This window comes from Macaca mulatta, chromosome 7 (assembly GCF_049350105.2).
Source record: "Macaca mulatta isolate MMU2019108-1 chromosome 7, T2T-MMU8v2.0, whole genome shotgun sequence".
Lineage (NCBI taxonomy): Eukaryota > Metazoa > Chordata > Mammalia > Primates > Cercopithecidae > Macaca > Macaca mulatta.
This window is the reverse complement of record NC_133412.1, coordinates 72,779,770-72,795,382: the sequence shown is the minus strand read 5'-3', so window position 1 is coordinate 72,795,382 and position 15,613 is coordinate 72,779,770. Positions and strand designations below refer to the sequence as shown.

Sequence of the window (15,613 nt, the reverse complement as noted above, 5' to 3'; positions counted from 1 at the left end):
CTGCTAAACTTGAGACAGTTTAATACTAATATGCCCATTACAGAGGATAAGCTCAATACTAATTTACTGAGTAAATATTGGTGAAAATCTCCATATTATAAAAGAAATTAGATTAGAAGTGATCTCCATATGATGGTTTATTTATTACTAAATCTTAAATAAAACCTTTGTAATTTTCCCAAAGGCCATAGCACAGATTTGAATTATAAAATGTATGTAAAAGTAGAATATATATTTAGTGAATTACTCTTTCTGTTGCTAGTAAGATTTGAAAGTTTGTTAACTGCATTATTGACCATCAACAAAAGTATAGAATTCCAAATGTGTGGAATTTCCCCGAGTGAAGCTGGTTATTTTTGCCTTCACTGAATGTGTCACTCCTCCTTTTCTGGCCTGTATTTAATGACCCTCAGTGTCCTTTTCTGGTGGCTCCCTGGTTTTCCCTAGGTTCATTCCAGATCCCTGGTCAGCCTGTAGTACCACGTGTGGGCCGGGCGTTCAGGTCCGCGAGGTGAAGTGCCGTGTGCTCCTCACATTCACGCAGACTGAGACTGAGCTGCCTGAGGAAGAGTGTGAAGGCCCCAAGCTGCCCACAGAACGACCTTGTCTCCTGGAAGCATGTGATGAGAGCCTGGCCTCCCGAGAGCTGGACATCCCTCTCCCTGAGGACAGTGAGATGACTTACGACTGGGAGTATGCTGGGTTCACCCCTTGCACAGCAACATGTTTGGGAGGTATTTGAACCTTTGCTTAAGGGACAGTTATGTTGTGTGTTGCTAGTGGTTTGAGAAATTACTCAATCAGGTAAGCCAAATATGCAAATTAGCAAAAGTCTAAAGGAGATGAAGTTATTCAAATAACTGAAAATGATACTTTTTCTTCTTTTTCTTTCTTTTTCTTTTGTTTTTTTGGTAGTGATTATTTTAGAAAGGTAAAGGAGAGTGGTACTATATCCTAACCAAAAAAAGTATGTTTCTTTGCCTAAGAATCTGCATAACTGAGATGGGGTGGGAATCTCTGGTTTATATGAAATAAATAGGAAAATGCAGAATGGATAAGTTAAGGCAATCTTGTTCATAAATCAGTCTTATAGATTGAGGTAGCCTGGAATTGCATTATCTGATGCAACTCTAGATCAGAGTCTGTCCTCAGAAAATATTTGGGTTCATATCCGCACATTGGACCAGCACCTACGGGAACAAACTAATCACCATGATTTATGTTTGTGTACATCAGGGTGACATACACAGCCAGGAAACCCTGTTAGGATTAAAAAGTGGTTGTACAGTCAGGTGACCCCAAAGGGGTGAGAAGTTGGCCTCCTGATGATTTATGCAATTTAGGATCCAAAAGGGAGTGAAGGAGCGGTCAGCAGGAGTCCAGATAGCCACTCTTGAGGGCTCTGTTGAAAGTAAAAAGATAGAAATAACAAATAAGAAAACTATATCTTTTACTCACATGAAGGAGACTGGGTCTGACCAGGGATCCAGAGCTCCTGTCACCCCATTCTTTGACCCCTGACTGTGCCTTGCAGCCAGCAGTTATGTAAAGAACTTGGTGCTGAATGTGCTCTGCTCTCTGTCCAGCCAATGGTGGGAAAACCACAAGGAGCTACTGTCTTAGAGTTCTTGGCTCAAGATCATGCTTTACTCTTCCCAACAGTCTTGAGCCCATTACTTGAAACTCCCTATCAAGTTGTGGAGCTCATGGCCCATTCATTGTGCCTGAACCCCTCACTCTTGAGCCTGAATTCTCAATCCTTGTCATTCAGTCTCTATGACTTGATTGTGTCTGTCTTTCTCTTTCCTGTCTGATTCAACTTCTGTACCTGCCTATCCTTGCCACTTTTTGTATAACCTTGCTAGCCTGGCAGTAAACCCAGCTGAAGTGCCATGTGCCTTACCCCCAGGCTGCCCCTAAACTACTTCCTTGCAGACAGAGTTGCACATGTGGACTTCAGGTGTCTTAGCTGCTTCTGGATTCTTTCTCCCTCTTACTTGCTTCTGTCTGGTTGCTACAAGTCCATGCCATCTAGCTAGGAATTTAGTCTTTCTGGTTTACTTGAACCTTAAATATCTGCTGTATCTCTTCCCTCCACAGCACATTGTCTGGGTTGCCCCCCACACTGCCTTGTGTCTGTTCTTGCCCAAGCCAAACTCCTGCCCGCTCTTGAGGTCAGAATCCTGGACACATTTGTTTGTTTGTTGTTGTTTTTGTTTTTTATGTCTTGGAAACCTCAACTCTAACATGCCCTTGGCAATTTGGGAATTCGTGCTTTCTCTTGATGGGTGGGGAAACCCTCTAGAGATAGCCACTGAGATGCAAAGATGGTCCCCTATTCAATCACAATAATACATGCCTGGAACTTTCTACTGTATGACTACAAAATGCCAGCTGTCTCCATTGCTTCTGGGCCACCACATTGCTGCAGTCTTACTAGAGACTTGGAGCTGTGTCTTTCATTAGGAGAACAGGAACAAGTCCAGCTGTTGCTTGCACACCCCAACATCTACCTTGTAATCTCAAGCTTTTAAGTGCTGTTGGTAGAATCCTTGTTTTTGTCTTCTCCTGACTGGCAAGATCCCCTCATCTTGGGAAAGCATAGCATGCTGGGTACTTGAAACTCAACAGACCAGTCAGAGTTGCCCAAAGAGAGATGACCAGGTAAATTCTAATTCAGCTGAGAGAGATTGCTGTTAGACCTCATTTTTGGAGCCTTTTACTAAAATACTAGAATCTACCTTGTGTTCCCAGTACCCACTGAGATGGCCCTAGATTCCACCTCCAGGATGGCTGAACTCATGGGATAAATTTCTCTCTCTCTTTTTTTTTTTTTTTCAGTAACAGCTTTATTGAGATATAATGCACACACCATATAATTTATGCATTTAAAGTATACAACGTAGTGGTTTCTAGTTACAAAGCTGTGCAGCCATTAACATAATCAATTTCAGAACACTTTCCCAGAGAATACTATATCCTTAAGCAATCATACCCCATTTTCCCTCAAACTCTAACCCCTGGAAACCACTACTCTCTATTATGGACATCGCATATAATGGAATTATATAATATGTGGCCCTCTGTGACTGCCATCTTTCACTTAGCATAGTGTTTTCAAGGTTCATCTATGTTGTAGCATGTGTCAGTACTTCATTCCTTTTTATGGCCAAGTAGTATTCCATTATATGGATATACAACATTTTTCCCATTCATCGATTGATAGAAGTTTGAGTTGTTTGCATGTTTGGGGTATTGAGAATAGTGCTGCTGTGAACGTTCATGTATATCATTTTATATGGACATGTGTTTTTATTTATTTTGGTTATATACCTTGGAGTAGATAGAATTACCTTTGAATCCATTTAAAACATGTTAAGTTTTTTGACACTTGACTAATTGAGTTTGATTATCCTTAGTGGCACTGTGCACCTTTTGCCCTGCTATGAGAAGAGAAACTGCCTTGCATCTGTCAGAAATGCAATTCAGTATTCAGATGGGTGATGTTAAGGTGCCCATTTGCTTTATGATATACTCTTGTGTTTCTGGAGCACATTTTACACATTTTAAAAGAGCTGAAGTTGGTAGCCTTTTACTACTCAGGTAAGCAGCAGTTTAGTCTTATAAGGGTATTATTTTATTGTTTAATCCTGGAATAATATTATTGAAATGAACCTTGGACACCTACTAACCCAGATTTTGTAGTTGGGGAAGCTGAGACTCAGAGTCCATCATAAAGCCAACAATAGAAAATGAATAACTTGATTCTCTTTTGTTAGAGAAGGTTGACTGAATTGTAAGTACATGTAATAAGCTTCCTAGCTTTGAAAAAAGTAGTATTTTTAATTTCTTGAGTTCAAGATTAAAGTTCCTTATTATAAATAACTAAATCCTGTAAAACTGAAGAGCTAAGGCATAAAACCAAAATCCTTTATAAAGGCTGGGATGGAAATTGTGGGTGAAGTCACTCAGGCCTGTAATCCCAGAACTTTGGGAGGCTGAGACAGGAGGATCTCTTAAGGCCAGGAGTTCGAGATCAATCTGGGCAACATAGCAAGACCCAGTCTTTAGGAAAAAAAATGAAATAAAACAAAATAAAGGCTGGAAATTGGGTACCTGCTCTGTGTTAGACTCCGTGGTTCTTCACCAAGTTCTGCACTAGATCTTCAGGGATGTAAAATAAATAGAACATATTCTTTGCCTTGATGGAACACAGCTTTTGGTTGTTTTGGTTTTACTGTCCTAACCACACTGCTTATAGTCAGTGGTACTTGCCTCTGTGATCTGTTTCAATGTGGTTAGGTAAGTTCAGCTTCCATAAGTCCAGTAATGTGTGAGTTATGAATGTGGGCTTTTAGCCTTCACCCAGGATAGCAGAGAGGATAAGTCTACAATGACTGACAACCACAATAAAATGAAATTTACACAGGCATATATTTATTTCTTCAACATTCTTATTTTTGCTAGAAAAGTAATACACAAATTACAAGTTTCTGAAAAGATAAATTTTGGTCACATTCTGATATTCTGTATCCTTATGTTTTCTAACCTATCTTCACATCATACAGGAAATAAGAATAAATCCATTTGTTGTAATTACTGATGCTTAAGATCCTTCCATAAGTCTCTTTTCACATTGGGGTAGCAACAGAGAATTCTTTTTTAATTCCTAAAAGCATGAAGAATCCAGACACCAATCTCCAGCTTCCAAAGTGTGTGTATGTATGTATGTATATGTATGTATGCATGTACTCATGCAGCAGTATCTGTGTGTGTACATACATCACATGCATGTACACACATACACATGTACATCCTGGAAGATGTGCCTACCTTTTTAGTACCCTCTGGCAAGGTTTTATAATTTATTACATCATAAACATTCCTTACTGAAGTCCTTCTTTTATATTTTATATTGTTTGTTGCTTTTATGACCTCATTTTTTTACCTTTATGTTTTTCAACAACACAGGCTAGGAGTATATATGTGGACATTTGAGACCTGACCCCAGTATGAACCCCAGCTCTGCAACTCTCTTTGTGCTGTCTGTTTAAATTTGTAGAGGTGTGGTTTATTTTGCTGTAATGATAGGAGTCATACCTACCTCATTAGGCTTAATGAAATAATTAAATGTGATTATTAAATAAGGTGATGTTCAAAGAGTGTTTAATAACAGTGTGTGGTACATTGTATATAATAAATGTTAGTGGGACGACTATTTTACAATATAATAATAAAGCATTCCTCTTATATTGGAATGCTTTGAGTATTTCTCTTTTTAAAAATCTGACTAAATTGCTGAACACTTTAATACTTCTAATCATTTTTCAGCCTATTTTTATGAGTTTTCTAAATAAATGATCATCTACTATTAATGATGATTTTATCTTTCCCTTTCCAATGGTTATTTAAGTTTCACATTTTATTGGCTTGTCTAGAATTCCAGGAACAATTGTAAATAATGTGGATAATGCCAACCTTGTCTAGGTCCTGTCAGTAGCAGGGATCTCTTTATTGTTTCATTTAAAAACAATGTTCTACAAATATTTATTGTATGTTTCTATGAGCCAGACACTGGCCTAGGTGATAGTGACTCAGTAGTTCCTAGCTTTGGAACTGAACTCTAATAGGGAAAGTGCATTCATCACATAATCATACTCACATGTATATAGAATTACCACTGGTTACAGCAATTGCAAAAGAAGTATATGGTGCTATGAAAAGGGGCATTTGACCTAATTACACTTGGATTTAAATCTAAAAGATGAGGCATTAGCTAAACAAAAGGGGATTTGGAGGGGGTGGCACATGGATAATTTCCAGCAGAAGGAGCCTAGGCAAAGGCCGGCAGAAGGGTGCATGGTACATTCCAGGAATGGAAGAAGCCAGGCACAGTTGGAGTACTGAGAATGAGACAGAGTTTAGTGTGGCATGCTGCTAGATAGGAAGGCAGAGGCCAGATAATTACGGCCTTACAGGCCATGTTGATTTGAGTCTATCCCAACATCAATGGGAAGTCATTCAAGTAATTAAAGTGGGAGTTATGTGACCAACTTTTTATTTCATAAAGGTTAGTCCAGCTGTATTGTAGAGAATGGATTAGAGAGGATGAGAATGTTGTGAGAGCGATCACATAGGAAGCTATTGCCTATTCCAGGCAAGAGCTCGGACCGGAATGGTGACCATGGTAGAGATGGAGTATGGTGGATGACTTTGAGAGATGTGTAGGAGATAAAAGGATCTGTCACTGGAGTGCGTAAGCAAGAGTGTGATGGCAAGTCTGAGTCCTAAGACTATTTTCTGAGATTATGAGTGCTAAATGTTGGTGAGGGAACCCATGAGTTCATTTGTGGACATAACACTTTTAAGATGCCTCTTGACTTCCAAGTGGAGATGCTGAGTAGTCGGTTGGATGTGTGAGTCTGAAGTGAAGAGGAGTGGTCTGAACTGGAATGGTACATTTATGCATCATCTGTGTATCCAGGGATTGAAGCCAGGGGCATGGACAAGAATTTTCAGAATACTATGAGGAGTGCAGAGGGTCTAGGATTAAGTCTTGAGGAAATTCAACATTCAGTGGCTGGGTGGAGGACACTAAGCCGCAAGGGTCTGTGAGAAGAGATCAGCGAGATATGATGAAAACAGAAGTCTGTGGTGTGGTGGAAACCAGTCATCTGTGTTGCATGCCATGCAGAGGCAGAGAGGAGAGGGTTCAGCATTGGCACTGGGTTCAGCAGCGTGAAGCTACGGGGGACTTAAGGAAAGGCCATTTCAGTGGAGGAGCGGAGATGGAAACCAGATTTGAAAGGGTTGAGGAAACAATGATAAGTGACAGAGTGGAGATGAATAGAGGAGTTTTGTTTCGCAGCAAAAATTGGCCGTGTTAAAGAAGACAGAGAGGAGGAGATGACTAAGATGGCCTTGTGGGTTGAGGCAGATCTGTGTGGGTGTGGGTGAGGGGTGGTGTTATTTAATGTCGGAGACCCTTGGGTACATTTGAAAAGCAACAAGAAAGCTCTAGAATGAAAGTGAAAGACAAAGTAATAAATAGGTTTTCTAAGAAGATGGAAAGGGATGAAACTCCAAGCACAGTCGTGGAGATCAGTCTTAATTCATTGGAAGAGCAGCTTCTAATTGTAATAAGCAGGGAAAAGGCTAGTGAGGATATGAGAGTAGGTGGGTTTGTGTGCTTATAAAAGGAAGTTCCCATCTGGTCATTTCTGTGCTTTTGTGCATATGAATATTTGCTGAAAGTGATTGGTAGGTGAATGACAGATGTTTGAGGTAATGATGTAATTTTATTATACTGCTGATTATAATATGCTATTATTTAATTTAGGATATATATATATATAAAAATATATATGAATGATACTGATGCATGTAAATGTACTCTATTTTGCATAGTGGAGTACAAGAATTCCTTTCTACAAATGGTAAAATGGGAATGAAGATTGCATTGGCCCACTGTGGGCTCATTTGAGCATACTCCCAATAGAGATGTGTTCCCGACATGGTACATTAGCAACAGCCGTTTTGTTTTCTCCAAATCCCTTCAAATCATGACAGGCCTCGAGCTGTAGTTTCTTCCAGGTCCTCTTGACATAATTGGTCACTTCCGCTCAGGCTCCAGTGGTTTATGATGCCCTTCCTAAGGCCAAATGGCTTTCAACAATCCTTAATCTTTACCAGCTGTCTCCTCAACTGGTTCCTAAAAAGAACTCACCTATTTAAAGTGCTACAAAACTTGCATTTTAACACCAAACAGGATACCTTTGGATCCATAACATATTATGCTTCACCCTTTTTCATTACCTGGTACTTTACAGTAATACCCCTCCAGTCAAACTAGCTAATCAGCAGAAAGAGAAAAAAATTAACTCTTCTTTCCAATATGATCCTAGGCCTGTGTGTATGTGTGTATTTTGGAAACAAAGAACATCATTATATATAATATGGCATTATACAAGCCCACACTGTATGAAGCAGACCTCTTTTTTCCTCGTATAGGTTTAGGTATCAGGTTTTAGTAGTTTTGTGAGATGAACTGGCATTTTGTATACCTTTAAATAATTTAAAATAGTTTATATCATAGAAATCATCTGTTTAAAATGTTTGAAAGTGCTAGTTCCTACAACTGTCTAAATCCTGTCCTGTTTTTGGGATTGAGGGGAAGCATCATGGCTCCATCTTTAACATTATTTTCAAGTTTTCCCCACTTATTGTTATATTCAATCCAAGTTCTTATAATAATTTTAAAATAAATTACATAATTTAGATTCCCTTGGGACAAAAACCATCCATTTCATGAGGATACTGAAATTTATTTTCTAGAGTTGTTCATCGAGTCTGAAGTGGCTATAAGTCTCCCTGTTCTTCCTTTTCCTGCCACAAATAATGTGCAATCTATTTACTCTTGGGCCTAGAACTTTATAAAAATTCTAATATGTGAAGTTAGTGAGTTTGATTGTTTATTATTCACTTATGTTGGACTATATTATAGTCAGAGAATGTTACCTGCATAATTTATGACTTTTGAAACTTACTGCAGTTTTCTAGACTAATACAGGATCTGTTTTTGTTGATGTTCCATGGATGCTTCAAGAAAGTATATTGTATCTATTTCTAGGGCCCAAGACTACTTGATTTTTAAAGCAACATAATTTTCTTACACAAATTAATTTTTCCTTATTTATTTTACAACTTGGCGTATTAAATACTGAGTAGCACATAAAAGGCTCTGACTATGGATTTTAAAAATCTCTGCTGGTATTCTTACACTGTGTGTCTGTGTGTGTGTTATGTTATTTGACATGTTGAAGTAGTCAAGACTGTTATTTGCAAATGGCAGAAACCCAACCAAGCAAAAAGAACATGTCAGCTTATTTGTTGGTTCTGCTTCTTTTCTTGGAGTCTGTGTTTTTACGCTTTAAATATTAATTTATTTCTTGATGAAGGCTAAAAAATATGTATATATTTTGAGACAGAATCTTTCTCTGTTGCTCAGGCTGGACTGCAGTGGTACAATCATAGCTTGCTGCAGTCCCAGCCTCCTGGGCTGAAGTGATCCCCTCACCCCAGCCCCCCAAGTAGCTGGGACTATAGGCGCACCCACCACACCCAGCTACTTTTTGTATTTTTTGTAGAGATGGGGATCTCACTGTGTTGCCACAAGCTACGTATATTTTTCTTTTTCTAAAAAAAGACTCTTTCATGATAACACTGCAAAAGTCAAATGTGAAGTAAGGGATGTTGCCTTGTGCTACAAAAGGATTTTATTTGAAAAATGATGCTGATGTTTCAGCACTTGATGTATTATATTCTAAATTCATAGTTGTAATTATTACCTAAATTTTGTTACAAGATGAGGTAAACTTATTTTTATAATTTTTCCTTTTCTAACTTTGATTTTTGAAAGTAAATGCTTAATCAAATATTTTAAGGTGAGAAATGTCAAAGTAACATTGTAGGACCAATGTATGGGATGGGAGATATTTTGTGGCCATTTTTGGAAAGTATACTCTACTTCAATAAGTATCCTAAATCAGCTATTAAACTTATAAATTCTTTTCAGTAAACTTACTTTAAGACTGAAAAGTTTGTCATGAGTGTTGTACAATTCCATCCGGAATGGGTTATAATGGGGCTTTAAGGCCCACTTATTCAGAAAATGTTCCAAAATAGTCTCTGGAATAAAAATTTCTAAAGAATTTCTGTTATAAATTAAAATATATTTGGAAGTTAACTGGATTTTTCTCAGATTTAAAAAAATGAAACATACTAGGAAATGAACACTTAAACCTCTACAAGGTAACTAAGTTTTGATATTTGCAAATAAAACCTAGAGTTATTAAGTTGTAGCAATGCCTTCTTATATCTCAGGTTAGCCAATGTTTATTTTAAAAGTTCATAGAAGATACATGCAGATTTAATACTGCATCCTGCCATGGCAGGGAACGTAAAATTACAACTGAAGACAGCAGGAGAAAATTTATTAGAAAGAACTGAACATCACAAATATGTATTTTAGAAGTATCTTTGGCCAATACTACATCCTGTAAAATGGTTGAATTGAAACATGGCATTTGGAAAAAGAACCACAACCTTGTAACATAATGGAATGTACATTCTTGCATGAAAATGAATGCATTTGCATATTTCAAATAACATAGTCAGTTGCTATTACAGTTTGTATGTGACTTTTTAATCAAAAGTTTGATTTACATCTTGTTCCATCTGATTTCCCAATAATTTTTTTTGTCTCAGCAGACAAAGAATACTGGTTGAGAACATAGGCTTTGGGGTCAGACAGACCTGTCTGGCCTCAAAGGGAAAATATGCTTGTGAAAGTTCGTATTTTCACAAGGAGCAGTCTTGTACTTTTTGGCTGTATTGCATTTTAGAATCCCTAGAGTATGTACAGAAGAAAGATCACTGAATTAGGAGGCAGGGAATTTAATTTTTAGGCTTGAATCTACCACATTTTTGCTGTCTTAGTTTCTCTCTAGACCTCAGTTTCCTTATTATTAAATTAATAAAATGGAGGTAATAATGCCATTCTTTTGACCTCACCGATTATTGTGAAAGCACCTTGTACACTTTGCAAATAGGAGGTGTTGTTATTGTTTTTCCTAGCAGTAGAAATGTTACAAATTACAGTCATAGTGAATAGGAACTCAAATCATAATTAAAATTTTGAGGAGTTATGTGTCTGCCAGATTTAGCACATTTGCAGTGATACAGAGAAAATGTTATTCTTTAGCAGCTGATTCAAAAATTCCTCTTAGGGAAACTATTGTGACTGTTTGGAAGAAACACCTTGATGGCTTATTTGGGGAAACTCCTAGCTTTGGGTACATTTGGAATACAGATAAGTCCAAGGAGGGGTGGGGAGTCGGGATGCTCTTGAATGTTTCAAGGTGAGCAGATTTGGGAGAGAGGGAGTAAAGGGACTGAATTTAAAAGGCGAATGAAGGAATATTGTAGACTGGGAGACTTTGGATAATGCAAAGTTGTTTGCTCCCAGGTGTACTCTGAAATACATCCGCAGCCCTATGATAGTCAAAAGGGCAGTGTTCTAAGAATGAGAAGACCTAAGACTCTATTTTGTTTTTTCCACAACAAATGATTCTATGTCATTTGCATTTTTTCCTCTTTCCAACCTGCAGGTCATCAAGAAGCCATAGCAGTGTGCTTACACATCCAGACCCAGCAGACAGTCAATGACAGCTTGTGTGATATGGTCCACCGTCCTCCAGCCATGAGCCAGGCCTGTAACACAGAGCCCTGTCCCCCCAGGTATGTGCTGTCTTGTGCTCCTGGTATATACCATGTCCGGGTGGTAATACCCTCCCCTGCAGAGAAACCCACCTAAGTGCAGACTTGTGGGTTCACCGAAGGTAGATGTGCTAAGCCTGCTTCAGAGCTCTCTTCTCTGCTCAAGTTATGCTCCAGCCAGATTCTTGCCTAGGTGCTCAGATGCAGCCATGTTGAACAGGAATGATCTTGAGGTTGACTTTTGTTTGCATCGAACACTAATGAACATAAACTGGCCTGCTACCTGCAAAACCATGAGATCAGTGGATTTGTTCTCTTTCTCCTCCCTGTTTCCTCCAGGGCACTTCTTCCCTTAACATCCCATCAGAAAGCACAGGATTTGCATTAGAGTTAACATTGGTACACAGTAGGTGCTTAATCCATATTTGTTGAGTGACTGTGTAATCTCCTATTTGATACCTAGCACTCACACTGATGTGTTATTACCTTTCCCACTGACTTGCCTGGGATCTCAGGTTGTGGGGTGTAATGTTATAAATCCCAATGAGTAGGTGAGGGTGACCTTCTTGATCTCTTTGACTGATAGGTTTACCTTAAAAGTTAATCTGCTTTCTTGCTTAAGTCCTGGTAAGATCGTGAGGAATTTTATCAGAAGAGAAGTAGGTTGTTCTCATGTTCCTGTGTCCCTGGTGCTGCTGGCTACAGAGGATGATAACCGAACATCATGGGTTTCTCACACAAGACCTTTCTGAATATAACCCCCAGTCTTTTCCTTCATCTCTTCTTTACCTTTATTATCTTGTGACCCCTATTCTGTGAGAAGAATTAGTTGCCAAAAATGCTGAGCCCATTCCCAGTCACCACCTGCCTCTCCTACCTCTTAGTCATCATGTTGCCCTGCTAATGAAATCCTTTCATTTGCTAAAGCAAATTCTGCTATGTTTAGGACTCTCAGTGATTGAGGGAGGTTATTGTATCCTCCTGCCATATTAGTCTAAGGGTAAGTGTATTTTATGTTTATTCAGAAAATAAGTTATGCTTCTGGAATTCTCTTGACCCTTCTGATTTTGATTCCATACAATCTGTTGGCTGTGATGTTTCTCCTGCCTTGATGGCATAAGGGTGGTGAAGGTGGGGATCAATACGTTAGGCCCCCCGAGAAATCAGGCCCTCCACATCCTGGAGATGGGCACCCCTTCCTTGAGAGTCTTGTTCTCTAGCCCGCACAGTCTCAGGAGGAGGCCAGTGTGTGCCTCATCCTTGGTGAAATCAAACCTGCCATGTAATGGGCATAGTGTTTTGTATCCATTACTGTATTTCTCACTTCCATTGAGGCCTACAGAAGTACTGGGAGCTTGTTGTCTTATGTTAGAGCCATCTTGCTGTGTGTGGTTTAGGTGATGCAGTAGGGGCCTGTAGACTTACCTTAGTGAGCAAAGCAAGGGCCAGAAACAGCACTGGGAAAACTGTTTCCCTGCCACCTCCCACTCCCACCCCCAGGCTTATGGCATTCCAGAGTGATCCATGCTAGAATGCAGATTGCAGAAGAGACAATAAAGGAGGGGTTTTAGGAAGGTTTGATGTAACTAGGAGTCAAGACTTTGTCATACTTTGTCAAGTATGTCCAGACTTTTCCAAGAATAGCAAGTATATTAGAGCAGTGTTGAATATGTATTCACTTGGAATGACCCTTTAATCTTTAGAGAAATAGCACTTGTGTAATGGCATGTAGTAATCTGAATTATCTATCTATGTTTCTCAGTTTTTTCTATTCTAATATTGGAACCACTGAAATGGATACTTTTGGAAAAGCCAGGGTTTCTGTTTTCCTTCCCTGCTACATCCCTCCCCTGAGGCAGTGAAGATGGAAACAGATGACCACCTTCCTGAACAGGAGCAAGGCACAGGGACAAATACAGGGAGGGGGCAAAACATAGTCGTATTTCTCAACATATTTCCCTATGACATTGGAACCATGTACTACATCATTTTGTAAACTGTTTTCTTAAACTTAATCTGGGGATGGGGCATGAGGTGGATGTTAAATAAACAACGTCTCAAGAGCAGGAATACTACGAGGACCTAAAATAAATTGGTGGGGCAGGGAAGCGGGGGAGGTTGGTGCAGTTCCTTTCTGAGGAAGTTATTTAAGATGTAAACACAGGCAGGAATCTGCCAGGAGAGCTGTAGAGGAATGAGTGTTCTGGGCAGAGAGAACAGTATGTGCAAAGGCCCCAAGGAAAGAAAGAGCTCAATGTGCTCAAGGAACTTGAGAGAAAGGAGATCAATGTGTCATCAGATGAGATATGAATGGGCAAGGGCCATGGTAAGCACTTGGACTTCATCCAGAGAGTCAGTGGGAAGCCACTGGAGGGTTTGAGCAATGAAGTGGCACATCAGATTTACATTTTAAAAAGATTACTCAAACACAGAAATGGGGAGAACAAAATGGAGACAATTAGATGAATTATAAATTTTTTAAGAAAATTACTTAAAACTAGGGATCCAGCCCACCATAATTCCGTTTGAGTGTCCTCGATTTAAAGCCTGCCTCCGTGTGAATCTGCAAATATCATCATTTCCTTTTTACTGTTTATATGACACCAACACCTTTTTTTTTCTTTTTTTTTGAGATGAAGTTTTGCTGTTGTTGCCCAGGCTGGAGTGCAATGGCACAGTCTTATGGCTCACTGCAACTTCCACCTCCTGGGTTCAAGCGATTCACCTGCCTGAGCCACCTGAGTAGCTGGGATGACAGGTCAGGTGCCCACCAACATGCCCAGCTAATTTTTTGTATTTTTAGTAGAGATGGGGTTTCACCATGTTGGCTATGCTGGTCTCAAAGTCCTGACCTCAGGTGATCCACCTGCCTCAGCCTCCCAAAATGCTGGGATTACAGGCATAAGCTACCGCACCCGGCCACCAACAACATTCTTCATCAAAATAGTTGAATCCCTTCTATATTTGTAGCCATGAATATCAATGCACCTCTCCTGTCTTTTCCAAAACTGCTCGATGTATCCTTCAGAAATACTGCATTCCCAACCATGGCCCCCATGCTCCAGTATTTTGCAGAGTAGTTTTAAGAGTTCTACAATCCATAAATCCTTTTCTTTCTTTCTTTCTTTCCTTTTTTTTTTTTTTTTTTTTTTTTTGAGACGGAGTCTCACTCTGTTGCCCAGGCTGGAGTTCAATGGTGCAGTCACGGCCCACTGCAGCCTCTGCCTCCTGGGTTCAAGTGATTCTCCTGCCTCAGCTTCCTGAGTAGCTGGGACTACAGGCATATGCCATCACACCCAGCTAATTTTTGTATTTTTTGTGGAGTCAGGATTTTGCCATATTGGCCAGGCTGATCTTAAACTGACCTCAAGTGATCTGCCCACCTCAGCCTCCCAAAGTGCTGGGATTACAGGCGTGAGCCACTGCACCTGGCCCATAAATCCTTTTCTATGTACTGTTTTATTTAAAACAGTGAATGAACCTGTTCACAACTTATGTCTGCACTATATCAGGTGTTTTGCTGTGCAAAAATTTGAAAATCATTGCCCTAAGTAGTCTCTTTTTGGTGAAAAGTAGCTAGTACTATTCTTATTAATAGCCTCACATTCTTTTAGAAACGTGCTAATAAATATATAATGAATAAAGGCTCTTGTTTTCTGTATATGAAAACTGAAATTTAGGATTTTTAGGTGATTGGTGACTTCTCCATGAGCACACACTAAATAAATTGCATACTACAACATAAAGCCCAAACATGGAGCCTTTCTCATGAGATGTTATCTAGTCTAAATTCTGCCTTTTCAGGATGGCCAAATGGAAGCTGTGGGAGCCTACATATCATGCTGCTGGTAGAGCTGGTCTCCTGATTTCTAGTCCCTCCACTAGCCATCCCCTTTGTCTGCTGTAGCCAGTACTGTCTTTCTAGAAAGATGATTACAAAAAATAATGGTTTGGAATTTGCACAGATTTAAAATTGTGACTACAGTTTGGCTAAGTGTGATTTTTTTTTTTTTTTTTTTTTTTTTGAGATAGGGTCTCTATCTCTTGCTCAGGCTGGAGTGCAGTGGTGTGATCACAGCTCACTGCAGCCTTGAACTCCTGGGGTCAAGTGATCCTCCTGCCTTAGCCTCCCATGTTACTGGGATTACAGGAATGAGCCATATGTGCATCAATAATTTTTTAAAATTTTAAAATGTTTTTAGAGATTAGGTGTTTCTCTGTCATCTAGGCTGGAGTGGTCGTGCAGTCATGGCTCACTACAGCCTTGACCTCCTGGGCTCAAGATATCCTCTCATCTCAGCCTTCCAAGCTCCTAGGATTATAAGCATGAGTGACC

The 15,613-nt window shown here is 39.4% G+C and overlaps 1 protein-coding gene and 1 long non-coding RNA gene across 10 annotated transcripts in view; one reads left to right on the top strand and one right to left on the bottom strand.

Moving 5' to 3' along the window:
- Positions 1-15,613, top strand: part of ADAMTSL3 (ADAMTS like 3) — a 411,249-nt gene that overhangs the window by 277,467 nt on the left and 118,169 nt on the right. For all 9 annotated transcript variants that reach the window (XR_013395882.1, XR_013395881.1, XR_013395880.1 and 6 more), the window contains exons 16-17: positions 448-734; positions 11,169-11,298. Coding sequence is in view for 6 of the 9 variants with exons in the window: in XM_015142900.3 (XP_014998386.3) it covers positions 448-734; positions 11,169-11,298 (417 nt within the window). In the remaining 3 variants the exon portion in view is untranslated. The remainder of the gene's footprint in view (positions 1-447; positions 735-11,168; positions 11,299-15,613) is intronic.
- Positions 12,012-15,613, bottom strand: part of LOC144330052 (uncharacterized) — a 28,513-nt gene continuing 24,911 nt past the window's right edge. The window contains exons 2-3 of the long non-coding RNA XR_013395905.1: positions 14,529-14,652; positions 12,012-14,006 (exon numbers count right to left, since the gene is read on the bottom strand). This is a non-coding gene — a long non-coding RNA (uncharacterized LOC144330052). The remainder of the gene's footprint in view (positions 14,007-14,528; positions 14,653-15,613) is intronic.